General features: G+C 40.7%; 1 protein-coding gene across 1 annotated transcript; it reads right to left on the bottom strand.

Moving 5' to 3' along the window:
* Positions 1-1,476: 1,476 nt before the first annotated feature.
* On the bottom strand, positions 1,477-13,400 carry Ankra2 (ankyrin repeat family A member 2). Its single transcript, XM_075976244.1, has 9 exons — positions 12,847-13,400; positions 10,136-10,516; positions 8,953-9,111; positions 6,880-6,945; positions 4,178-4,275; positions 3,558-3,683; positions 3,034-3,100; positions 2,496-2,576; positions 1,477-1,966 (listed from the first exon to the last, which is right to left on the bottom strand). Exons 2-9 carry the CDS (start codon positions 10,422-10,424, stop codon positions 1,911-1,913), a joined length of 942 nt encoding a protein of 313 aa, XP_075832359.1. The 5' UTR covers positions 10,425-10,516; positions 12,847-13,400; the 3' UTR covers positions 1,477-1,910.
* Between the last annotated feature and the right edge of the window lie 16 nt (positions 13,401-13,416).

Consider the following 13,416-nt stretch of genomic DNA (forward strand, 5'->3'; position numbering starts at 1 on the left):
TCCATACATTCATGTGTGCGCATGCGCACACACACACACACACACACCCATTCCTCACAGCATAAAGATAAATGGAAATAATAGGGCCCGACCTAACAAAACCAGACTCGAGATGAAAAATGTTAATAGAGGAGGGTCACTCTTTCAATGGCCAAAAGGGAAGAGGCCACCAGAGACACTCAGAGTGAGATCCCTGGGCCACTGAGTGGTATCCCATTGGATGAGCTAAGCAGCCTCCAGATGGACACGGTGTATGTACAGTAGTCAACAGCCCTCAGTCTAGGGAGAGCTGCTTAGCTGAATTCAGTTCATTGCCAAGTAATAAGGTGCCAGGCTTATGACTTCTTATTGGTTAGCTTGTTGATTTCAGTGTAAGGATTATGTACATTGTGGGAGGCACTGAGGTCCTTGTGCTCACAGATCAGCACTAGGGGAACCTAGAATGTCAAACACACAGGCTTGTTCCTTCAGAGAAAGGGACACATAACCTGTTATCCACCCTGAAGGCTGGGAGCAGACTTCTTAATAAAATAGCCTGATGACCTTTTTTACTATCTTTATCGTTTTCAAGACTTATTGTGAGCTTCTCCACCTATAGAACCTATGGAAGGGGTCACATGTAGCGATCTATAGAGCCCATCTTTATGGAAGATGTCACAGGTACTTTAGAAAGGAGTTTCAGTGCATCATGCCTTAAGGTTTATTGTGCACCTAGACTGAGTTAATTATCACCAGGAAGGTTTTCTATAAATTGTGCTATGCTTAAATATCCCTAAAATAAACTATTTCGTGTCAGACTCTCAAAGTTTGACCAACACTGACTACTTAGTCATGTTGAACACCTTCATGCCTCGTCTGCTGGCCGTGGCAATTGCAGAGACCCTCCCAAAGTATATGGCCCTGTCGGACAACACCAGATTTGCATATAACTCAGTAATTTTACCTAGCAGTACCTGTAACACAGCTTTTTAAAAGTTTATGTGAAAGAATATTTGTCTGTATGTTTGTGGGGCACATGTGCATGCAGTCACTACATGGGAAAAGAGCTGGATCCCCTGAAACTGGAGGTACAAATTTGTGAGCAGCCGTGTTGGTGCTGGGAACTGGACCCCAGTCCTCTTAACGGCCGAGGCATCTTTCTAGTCCCCCTTGATTCTCTTTTGTTTATATTATCCGGATCAAGTTTATGTGGTTACACCTGATATAACACCTACTTTTCAGATGAAGGGATTTAACTCAATCAAGTCTCAGTCAGTCAAATCACTTTCTAGTTCACGGCTCCCTCTCCTAGGTTTTAGTAAAAGGTGAGCTAATGGTACTCGTCTAGTAGGGTTAAAGAGCATCTCACTTCTCTTTCATAATTAATGACTTTTTCTTCTCAAACCTACCTCTAAGAGAAAAATATTCTAAATTACTTTTAGAAATGACCATTAATAAATCAACAAAGTATATAATCCAAGAGCTAGAACACAAACAGACAGCAATAGTATTTTATTTAAACATGATTTTGTAAACCATCACACTGTGTACTTTTTCATTCAACAAGAACATTATTCCTCCCTCCCCCCAGACTTACAATAAGCCCTGTGCAAAGTCAAAGAGTTAATACAAGAGTGAAGATAAACAAGGTGGAATTTCTCAAAGTGTCAAATTGTGGTACTTGATACAAAGACACACAACCGGCTGTACCATGAAAGTTTACACGCCATAAGACATCCATTTATAACTTTAAATATAGAGTAAAACACATCTATTTAAAAAAATCAGGGTTAATTTTAATATAAACCAGTGAATTATCCAAAGGAATATTTCTTAAAACTCACTAAAACCCAGGAAATATTGCAACTGAGGTAAAATTTACATGTAAACAAAACCATCATTTGTAAGGACGCAAGAGTGCAGAGGCCGCATCACTCCTTGATGTTCTGAAGCAGCTTCAGCAGATGTGACTCAATGACCTGCTGAACTGCAAAGACAGGCCACCATGGTCACAGCACAGAAATAAGCAAAACCGAGCAAACAAAAGGCTAGTCTATAAATTCAACTTAGCCCTGGTATTTTGTAAAATGAAGTTATTTCTAAGCAGGACTCATTTATAGTCTGAGGACAATGTGCCACAGTCGCTCTTAAAATTAAGGCTGTTCCGAATTCAGCAACTGCCTGAGCTTCTGTGTTTTCTATACTTAGGTTTTATCTTTTTTTTTTAAAGTAAGAACTCCAAAGTACATAAATAATTTTTATGAAAACATTTTTGAAAATCTTGCAAATACTGTCCACTTTTCCTCCAGTGACCATTTGAGTTTATGAAAAAGTCCAATAAATGAATTCATTTCTTAACTTTATAGGAATCGTTCACTTTGCACTCCATCAAAGCATATGTTTGGAGTTAAGATAATATGTTTTATGCAAGAAGCAATGAAAAAGCTTTGGGTCACTGGCCTTTACTATATATAAGGCTTTCCTAAGATGAAACCTGAGACTTCTAAAATACTCACCACTTCTATAGCCCAGAGCTACAGCTAAATCCATAGAGTTGTATCCAGAATCTGTTTCAATTGTTGGATCAGCTCCATTTTCTGTACCAAAGCAGAAAAATCTATATAAATAAAATGAAAATGCAAATGTGTCTATTCCTGGCTCATATGCAAATGGCTGAACAGATCTCCAGCCACCCTGGAGGCATTTCCAACACGCTCACACAAAGGACCGGGTGCACGGGCTACCCAGGGTGCACTGGTGGGCGGACAGGATACCCAAATGTCTCTAGAGTAGCCGACACTCAAACAACTGGACAACACTCTACAGGAAGACACTGTGCACACAGGACACAAGGGTGACCCCAGATGTGAGCGGGAAGGGCAAAAGCTTCAAGTGCAGGGGTGGAGTGTGAGGGAGCTCCTCTCATAGGGCAGTCCTGTGACAGCGGAAACCTAGGGGCAGGCGCCAGCAGGGTAATACATCCAAACACAAGGTGAGCTCCTCTTGGGGAAACTGAAGATGAGGCTCCTAGTGACGGCTCTGTCACCTGCTTACCTAACAGCATCTTCACACACTTCACGTGGTTCCCATGGACGGCATACAGCAAAGGTGTCCCGCCGTTCTGCAGGGGGAAAGTTGGCAGCATTTTCATTGAGCAAGAGCCCATCAAATGCTGCTATAAAACTGGGTGTGTAAAAGTAGTTTAAAATAACATTAATATTTTGTGAAAAATGTCACAAATAATTGAATTTATGACATTAAGTTGCTCATCCTAAATAAATACATTTTTTCTTCTAAGTCCTTATAAAGCTAATATCTCCCTGAAATCAATTAAATACTAAAAGTTATTACAATAATTGTATTTTATGTATTTATTTTTGAGGCAGGGTTTCAAGTAGTCCTATGGACTTGAAATAGTCAAGATAACCTTGATCCTCCTGTGTCTACCTCTTGAGAGCTATCGTTCACTACCAAGCGAGGCACTGGAGATTGAACACAGGGCCCATGTGTGCAGCCCAGCATGTTAACAACGGAGGGACGGCCTTGTTACAGAATTTCAGTTCAGCGTGTGGACTCACCCAGTCATACTCATTGACATCAACTCCACAGTCAAGCAGCATTTTGACGATATCCGTGTAGCCCTTACTACAGGCCAATGACAGGGCACTTTCTCGACCTTTTCCTAAAAGCTGGGGATCTGCACCCTGCCATGGGGAGTGAACATAGACGACTTCAATTAACTTAAACAAGAACACTTGTTTCTGTCAACATGATTACAGTTTAACAGTGAGGTCAGACCACCTTCTGGGATTAAGGAGGAAATAACAGAAACATGATACACGTGCTTGTAACAAACTGCCTGGATGCCTTCCTTCCTCCCCCTCCAGCTGCCTCAATCCTCACTCTCCTCCACTCTGGAAAGCGGCCCAGCTCCTCCAGAAGCCTTTCCTCCAGGACCTGTGACAGCACTTCTGTTCCTGCTACACTGGGGGCTGGACACTCAGCGCCTCTCACTGATTTATGGACGATTAGCACTGCTTTCCCAGCTAGACCCAGGTTCCGCAAGGACAGTAAAGGCAGGGATTTATTCTGTACTCTCAATCTTCATGTCTAGTTGTCTGCAGATATAAAGACTGCACTAAAGCTTCAACTGGGCTCAAGAAACTACACATACACATTTTCTGAGCATTTTCCTTACATTCTGAAGTAGGAACTCTACCACAGCTATTTGCCCGTGTGCCGCAGCCCACATCAGGGGAGTAAATCCTTCTTCATCCGTGTGATTGATAACATTTTCTATTTAAAAGAAAAGCAATTTTTGTGATCTAATTTAACAACCACATATTAATATCACTTTGAAACCACTGGTACTCTAAAATCTTATGACTCAATGACATTCAGGGAGATGACTTTGTTGACTGAGGTCTGGATGTGCTGCTGGGACTGTCAGTCTGGGCATGGTAGATGTGCCCCACTGTAAAGACGCTGGGCCCATGGGACACATTCTGTAAAGAAAGCACCACACACAGCATCACATAGGGAACGGTTGTCAGCATCGTCTCAGGGACAGGGGACTCAAGATAGAATCCTGGCTCTTTCATTTTCTAGTGGTTCGGTTCTGGGCAAGTGACTTAATCTCTGTTAAACAGAGTTTAATAGCTTGCTTATCTCACTACATACATGGGAAGATCACAATACAATGATATATGATAGCCCTTAGCGTTACCCGAATGTATACTTAAAGCTTCAGCAGTTTTCAAAAGCTACCTCCCCTCTAGCTAGCATTGCTGCCTGTGATTCTCCTTCATTCGTGCACTTGCTAGCATAAAATGCAGACTGGCTAATCTGAAACAGTATCACACAATTCCTCCTTTAACCTCATTCTATTCCCTGAATGTAGCCTAATAGTTATAAACTGGATAGCTTTCCCCCTACAGTTATTCAGTAGGTTGAACATGAAATTTGTACTTTTTTAAAAATTTATTTTTATTTTTTAATTATGTATGTGTGGGGTGGGTATAGGTGCATGTGAGTGCAGGTGCTGGTGAGAACCAGAGGCATCAGCTCCCCACGGAGCATTAGGTGGGTGGAAACCACCTAATGAGGATACCCGCTCTTAGGTTCTGAACCATCTCTCCAGCCCCTGACAGCTAAGTATAAACAGAAATACATCTAAGTCTTAGGAAAATAAAATTCTTGGATCATGCTCTCATAATCAACAATAATGGGACACCTAAATTTAAAAAAAGCAACAGTTTTCTTACTCTCTATTACACTAAAAAGTATTTCATATGCATAAAAGATTATAAAAAAGGAGACCCTGTAAATTTTGGCATAACAATGGGTGGTTTCTTTAATCTTCTAATCCTAGAGTGGGGAATCTTTTCTAAGCAGGATGTAAAATTCCAAATTCAAAAAGAAGAAAAATTTACAATTAAAAATCTGAAGAGGTCATGCAAAATGGACAAACTGGGGAAAATATATCAGGGAACAACAGAAGTCAGTTTCTTTCACTTTGGAGTTAATATGACACAAATATACTGTGGGTAGTTCACATAAAAAGAAACAATGGGATTATAACAAACATCAATGGAATTACTTTGAGGTACCATTTTCACCCACAGATAGCAAGAATTAAAGACTCACTGCATCTATGACAGTTTGGGGAAACTGCAACTCTAACACTAACGTGAGGACAAACATCTGTTAAAATCTAAGAATAAGAAGGCAGAGGTATGGGTGTGCTCTGTGGCAGAACTCTGGCCTAGCCCATGTGAGGAGCTGATTCACTACAACAAAAACCATCTAGCTTGTGACGTGATATACTTATGTATGAAAATTTACTCAGTGGGTATATTTATAAAAAATGCTAGGATTGCCGGCAAACATTTGTAATCAGCCAGATGAATAGTTAAAAGAACAAATAAAAATCATAGTATATGCATATGCATTATAGTGGAAAAGTACAAAATGACTGGGTGTAAAGGTACACACTTAATCCCAGCACTCAGAAGGTGGAGACAGGAGGACTGTGAGAGGGAGGTCATCTTGGACAACACAGTGAGAATCTCTGTAAATAAAAAGATCTCGGGGCTGGAGAAACAGCTCAGTGTTTAATAGCAGTTCATGGTTCTTGCAGAGGATCTAGGTTCCCAACACACGCATGGTGGCTTGAACCATCCTAACTCCAGTTCCCAGGGATCCTCTTTTCACTTCACAGGCCCCAGGCATGCAAATGTTACATATACAGGCAAAACATGCTTGTGCATACATGTGCAGGACACACACACAGACACACAGATCTTTGGTATGCTTAGTAGAACACCCTTCAAAATAGTAAATGAAAAAAGACACATTGTAGTGTATGTAAGATTTTCTTGTTTGTGTGCCTAACAAAAACACATACATATTCTCAAATATAACCCTAAATGGAAATGTTTTCTAGAAAAATTTCCTGAAAATACAAAAAATTTACAATGTTTTGGAGAAAAGTAAAGGAAGCTAAAACTTTCTTTTTTATTAAATTGTGATTTTAACTGTATGGATTTTGTGCCTTGCATGTATATATACATACTACATGTGTACCTGGTACTCTTGGAGGCTAGAAAGAGGGCATCAAATCCCCTAATCCTATATTTACAGATGGTTATGAGCAGACATATGGGTGCTGGGAACTACACTTGGGCCCTTTGGAAGAAGAGTCAGTGCTCTTAATCTCATAACCATCCTAAAACCCCAAATTTTATACTTTATATTACTTAAAATTTTCTTTTTTTGCTATCCATTATTATATATTTGGTGAGATTATACAACTTCTTTTGTCTTTATAGTTTCCTATAAGAAAATAACAAACCCAATAAATTCAAATGAATATTTAAAATATAATAGTTAAAACCAGACCTTGTTCAATACGAGTAGCCAGGTAGAGCATTTCTCCTTGAGCCGCCAACTGGTGGACAGACAAAGCTGCAACAACAACATGATAAAATCCTTCAAGTGCATCTCGGTACACAGCTGTTATGCCATGGTGAAGCCAGTTTTTCCCAAAACAAAACCCACCACTTTACCATTTAAGCCTAATAAAGTATCAAGTATTACAGATAGTGTTCTCTGAGTACTGACTCATATGTTAATATGACATCTGTAAATTATTTTGGGGCAAAATTTATCCTAAAGAGTGATTGAGATACCTAATTTTTAACATGCTACTTCTGTATCCAAACTTCTGAAGGATGCCCAAAAAGACACAGCAATATTCGTTTTTGTTTTCTTTTTCTCTTTTTTTAGAAAGATTTATTTATTTATTATATATAGTGTTCTGTCTGCATGCTTGCTTGTATGCCAGAAGAGGGCACCAGATCTCATTACAAATGGCTGTAAGCCACCAAGTGGTTGCTGGGAATTGAACTTAGAACCTCTGGAAGAACAGTCAGTGTTCTTAACCTCTGAGCCATCTCTCCAGCCCTTGTCTTGGTTTTCTTAGTGATTCTACTTTTATACTTGATTTTCCTGAGAGAGGGTCTGACTATGCTGCCCAGGCCAAAGCTAGCACGTACTCAAGCAATCCTCCCACCTCAACCTTCTGAACAGTTGAAACCACAGGGATATGCCAACCCTCCTAGCCTTTTAAATGCTACATACATGTATTTTAAATTTATGCAAGTAGGTGTTTTGCCTGCAAAACCCATAGAGGCAAAAGAGGGCCTCAGACTCCCTCTATCTGGAGTTACAGGGGTTGACAGGCCAGTAAGTCTGGGAATCTAACCCACGACCCCTTGAAGAGCAGCCAGTGCTTTTAACCGCTGAGCCATCTCCCTAGCCTCCTAAATATTTTTATTTTGAAGTTGGATGAGTTTTCTTAACATTAGGAATGAGTTCATAAATAGACAACTGTCTGTGTGAGATTTTTCTTTTTTGTTGAGGGGGAAAATTTAATCTTAAAGACAGTCTCATTATGCAGCCTGGACAGTCTTAAAGTCCGAGCTCAGGCTCCTGGGCTCGGGGACTGCAGGTGTGACCGCCATGGTTGGTGAGAGTCAGTCTATGAGTAGAGGTTTAGCTGAGGCTAGTTAGTATGTTAACACTGCCTGGCTGATTAAAACTTTTACTCATAACATGGACAGTTTTTAGCTTTTTATTATTTTTTTTCCAGCAGAGAAGGTGTATGGTTGGAATACTATCAGACAATCTCTTTGAGAAGCACCTTTAAATAAAACCACCTTTAGTAATATGACTGGGTAGTCTTAATTCATACAGGCAACTGTGCGGCACACACACATAAGTAAACTAGAAATGGCCCACAAGTGGAATTAGAACGCTTGAGGAAGATTCTTCCTGGCTCAACTGCTACAGTTCGCAGTTCTGAAATCTGGAGGGATTTAGGATTCCCAAAGACCAAGATTTCACCAGGCTTTAGAATATACACACACTTGCATCATGGTATCAAATGTAGTTACTGTCCTGTTAGCTGGTTTTCTCTCATTCAAATACTCATGCTTCCCTGAATAACTATTAGCTAATAGAGAAACTTTATATCCTATACAATGACTTGCACTCAAAGTTTTTTAAATAGAAATTATTTAATTTTTAGTACAAAATATTTCTTCGTCTGTGAAATAAGTACATATTTACAAAATTAAACATTATATAAGTTAAACATGAAACCCAAAGAATACAAAAACATTGATATCTTAATTTATAAATAATTCACAGTAATGCACTTCTTTATGGTAAAACTATAAAGGTTTTAATAATATTTTAAACTGTATTTGTTTGCATAGAGATATAACAGTGAAACATATAAAAACACATTAAAAAGTTTCAACTTATTAAAATGAATCTATCATTTAAGCTTTTAAAACTAGATTGTTTAAATTTAGTGAAACTACTACTTCAAAGCCAAACTCCTAATATGTAACTGCATTAGTTAATTACACTAGCAGTAATACTTCAGAACATTCTTCGCATACTTACAATTTGCTAACAGAGGTGTGGTAGAGACCTCATTTCCCCTGTGTTTGTTGGTTAAAGTCGTAGACTGTTTTATGGGTGAGAAATGTTTCGTCGTAGAAGGGGTGTAGACATGCCTTACTTGAATTCCAGGAGAAGGAGATGTATGGATATTGCACTCAGCTAAATAAACAAATTAAAATAGCATTTTAATGACAAAGCATTCTAATAAAAGTGTCAATGTTTGCATGAAAAAATGTATGAGGTTTAACAGCTTCAATTCAAGTGTTTATCAGGTGATACTAATTTTGTATTAGTCTATACTACTACAGTGTAAGTTCTACAAAGAAATCAATGTTGAAAAATTTTATTGAGGCTAGCTTTAAGATTAACAGATTACAAAGCAACTTTAAAGTATGCTGACAGATCACTAAATTAAGTAGTAGAAGCAGATGTACATTGGTCATGAAACAGGAAATAGTAAACAAAGTTTAAAAAAAGAAAAGGAATAATGTTCTATTATTTAAAAACATACAACTAGGCTGGGTGGTGGTGGTGCACATCTTTAATTCCAGCACTCAGGAGGCAGAGACTGGTGGACCTCTGAGAGTTCAAGGCCAGCCTGGTCCACAGAGCTAGTTCTAGGGCAGTAAGGGCTATACAGAGAAACTGTCTCAAAAAAAAGAAGAAATAAATAAATAAAAAGATACAACTAAGAACAACTGCATTAGGGAAATTGTAAATAAAGGTCAGGCAAAGATTTTATTTATTTGTGAGACAGGGTATCACTGTGTATCCCTGGATAGCCTGGAACTCACTATCTAGACTAGGCTGGCTTTGAACTTACCTGCCTCTGCCTCTCAAGTGCCGGGACTAACTAAAGGCATGCATCACTACACCTGCTTAGACAAGGAATATTTTTGAAAATTAACAGAAACTTCATGCTGGTTTCTGTGAGATTCTAGAAAATCTTCCTAAAAGATGACTTTCAGGCTCTTCCTTAGTTCTGATCTCATGGCAGAGAAACCAAAATGGAGCAGGGCAAACGAAAAGGGAATGTAGGGATCCGGACCATAACTTCCAGGAAATGAAAGGGAATGCAGGGATCTGGACCATAACTCCCAGGCAATGAAAGGGAATGCAGGGATCTGGACCATAACTTCCAGGAAATGAAGGGAATGTAGGGAGCTGGACCATAACTTTCAACCTTTAAATAAGACAGACGCCACTTCCAGGTCAGAGTTCACTTGATCTTGAATATTTTTACTATCCTCTTCATTTAAGGACTTCACAAATCGAGAACATACGTTCATATCAAATCGGTTTGGCAATATGAACTTCATTCCCATGGCAACACCCTGAGCTGACCCTTCTTCTGAGTTTGGGTCCAGCTGGTGCTCAATTTTGATGTCTGGCATGCCAGAGAGACTATAGCTACTGGGGCACTCTTCCACGATCAGCTGGGCCCCAATGTCCAGATTTGCTGATGTAGCCATGGTTTCAATAATTAAAGCAGTTCTTCATAGTTTCTTCTTGGTGTTTCAAGGGTGTGATCCAGTGTATTCTTGGAATTGGGATATTAAAATATCTGTAAGGAAACATTTAGAAAATTTAAAGCAGCATATTAACTTATGAACATATACCTGCAATTGCTTTCAGCCACACATCCAAACAGTGCTCTTGTGAGCCTTTATCCATAATACACAGTACACAACATTCAGAGGTAGGTATCTGCTTACGAACTCAAGCTTTGCCATTAGCTGTGTGATGTGTACGAGTTACTGAACCTGACAAAGTCTCATTTGTAAAAAGAGATACTGCCATTAACTCACAGGATCCTGGAAAAGGATGAGGAAATACAGTATACCTCCATCACTGTGTCCAACACATTTTAGTTGTTTCTACCCTTTCCTATATCTGACTATTGCCAAATGTTACAAAACTTACTTAAAAGTGAGTTATTCCACGTATGTGTTTGCATGTGTGTGGGAACACATGGGCCACAGGATGCATGTAGAAGTCAGAGGGCAATCCCTTCTATCATGTGTGTCTCAGGGACTGAACTCAGGTCATCAGGCTGGTCAGCAAGTGTCTTTTCTCACTGAGCCATCTCTCCAGGCCTACAAAATTTACTTTTAAAGAATCAAACGTATATTTGTAACCTTTTTTTTTTCAGAGTAAACATAAACAACTTCAATGGAGTTTAAACGAAAAATAAAATCCGTAGATTATGGACTGGCATCACAGGATAAAAAACAGTCCTAAATACATAGTTCCTTGAAACAGGAAGAAATGAACATCCAGTTAGTTTTTGTCATGTGACGACTGCACATTGCACCTTGGACATTTTGAAAGGGTGCTCAATGTGCAATGATCAGAAGTACTTGGAATTAAGAGAAAAATGAATTAATCATGTGCCCACTGTTCAGTTTTAATTTTAAAATCATTTCAAAAGATTGATTCTGCTGTGCATGAAGCACTAGAGGGCAGGAAAGTAGTCTTCCACAGAGACATGCACACCAACTGGTTATGGAATAGGTGGAATAGTCCTGAAAACATACATATGAGTAACAGTATACAAGCCAGGTGTGATGGCTCACACCTTTAACCTCAGCACTTGGAAGGCAGAGGGAGGTGGGATCTCTGGGAGTTCAAGGCCAGCCTGGTCTACACAGAAAGTTCTAGGACAGTCAGAGCAACAAAATCGAAAGACCCCAAAATCCTTAAAAGAGACAAATAAATAAATAACCAGACAGTGGTGGTGCACACCTTTAATCCCAGCACTCATGAGGCAGAGGCAGAAGCAGAGGCAGGTGATTTCTGAGTTTGAGGCCAGCCTGTTCTACAGTGTGAGTTCCAGGATAGCCAAGGGGATTCACAGAGAAACCCTTTTTCAAAAAACTCATAAAAACAGATTGACCCTCATTACAATTTTCTGAGTAGAATGGGCAGGTAATTATGTTCACCTCAGAGGAATCCTGGGAAACACCCTGCTCTACCAACTCCAGCACTGCGCCCATTAAATAAATAAGCAGCAATAAAAGAATAGAAAACTCCCAGGGGAGAAATGAAGACACACTATAATCAGAAAAAGTATCAACGAAGTCGTTACATTTTGTCAGAACCAGACAGAAAGTTAGTTCAGTGACTGAGTGATGGAGACACAGAGAGAAGACGGAGTCTTTTTAAATAGACACTGCATGAAGAACCATTTATTGCTAGGCACTGGTGGGTTGAGAGCAATCCCATCCCCCCCCCCACCTCCAACCCCGCCCGCCATCTCCCTGAGGGGATGGCATGTGTTCCTTTGACAGCTTCCATCAAGTTCCTATTAAGGAGGACAGATGGAGCCCCCCCCCCCCTTTTTTTTTTTTGAGACAAGGTCTGACTTTATAGTCGAGCTCGCTGGCCTGGAGCGCACTGTAATATGCCTGCTTCTATCCCCGGAGTGTTGGGATTAAAGGCGTGCGCCTGGTGCTAAAACCACTCTTCGGAGCCACAGCACACAAAACCTACCTGGTGCTCCATGTCTTCTGATCTTAATTTCAACCATGTTTTACATTTCCTTTCTCACATTTTTCTAATTGGATCTGGTTCTCCATTCTCAACACGCACTAATCAGATGTGCTAGAACACAAATTGTATAAATTTCCCGAGACTCGATCATTTATGAAACCGAGTAAAAACAGCCATCTCTAATGTTCTTTGCAGCCCCTCTAGGACAAGTCAAGGTTTCAACAAGCGGAATTACCGGTCTTTGAAGGGAGAACAGCGAATGCAGAGGGAACGCTTATCTAGATTCTACTCCAGGGAGAAGCAAAGACATTGATATGCCAAAACATGAAATACAGGACAGGGAAAAACGAAATGACAGAGGACGAGAAAGAGTTAACTTTATAAAAGGGTAGGTAGGCTCACCTGCCAGAGCTCAGGGAAGCTTAGGGAGTCTAAACGCGGGCAGTGGGCACCGACCCCGGCGAAGCTAACCGCAGGGGCTCCGCGTTCTTCCTAACTCTTGAAATTGTCAACGAGAGGAGAAAGGTGCTATATATATTTTAAATGAAAGCTGTCTCACAAGCGACAGGTGTCCCGGAGGGCGTTCCCGCTCTGTCTCCGCGGACAGAGCTCGCTCTCGCGTGGCGAGCAGATCCCGGGATAGGGGACCGTCCGGCGGGTGGCACGACCACCCAGACCGCAGGCGATGCTCCGGTCCGGCCGGGGCCAGCAGCCGATCGGTAAAGGTCCGCAAGCCCGGCCTGCTTTGGGCCCAGACGTCACTTCCTATTTTTTCCTCTTCTGGAAAAAGCCCAGAGCATTCAGCGTAGGCGAGACGACTTCCGGGGATTTCTACTTGCTTCCCTTGCGCTCCGCAGCCGAGGCTCTCAGAGCACTAAGGGTCCTCTCGGTTCCGGGTCACCAGAGAAAGGCCCGGGATCCCTCCCCGGCTGCTCCACCTACCAGCGCTCTTTCCTGTAGTTCTGGGTCGCG

Source organism: Microtus pennsylvanicus, chromosome 6, assembly GCF_037038515.1.
Source record: "Microtus pennsylvanicus isolate mMicPen1 chromosome 6, mMicPen1.hap1, whole genome shotgun sequence".
Taxonomy (NCBI): Eukaryota; Metazoa; Chordata; class Mammalia; order Rodentia; family Cricetidae; genus Microtus; species Microtus pennsylvanicus.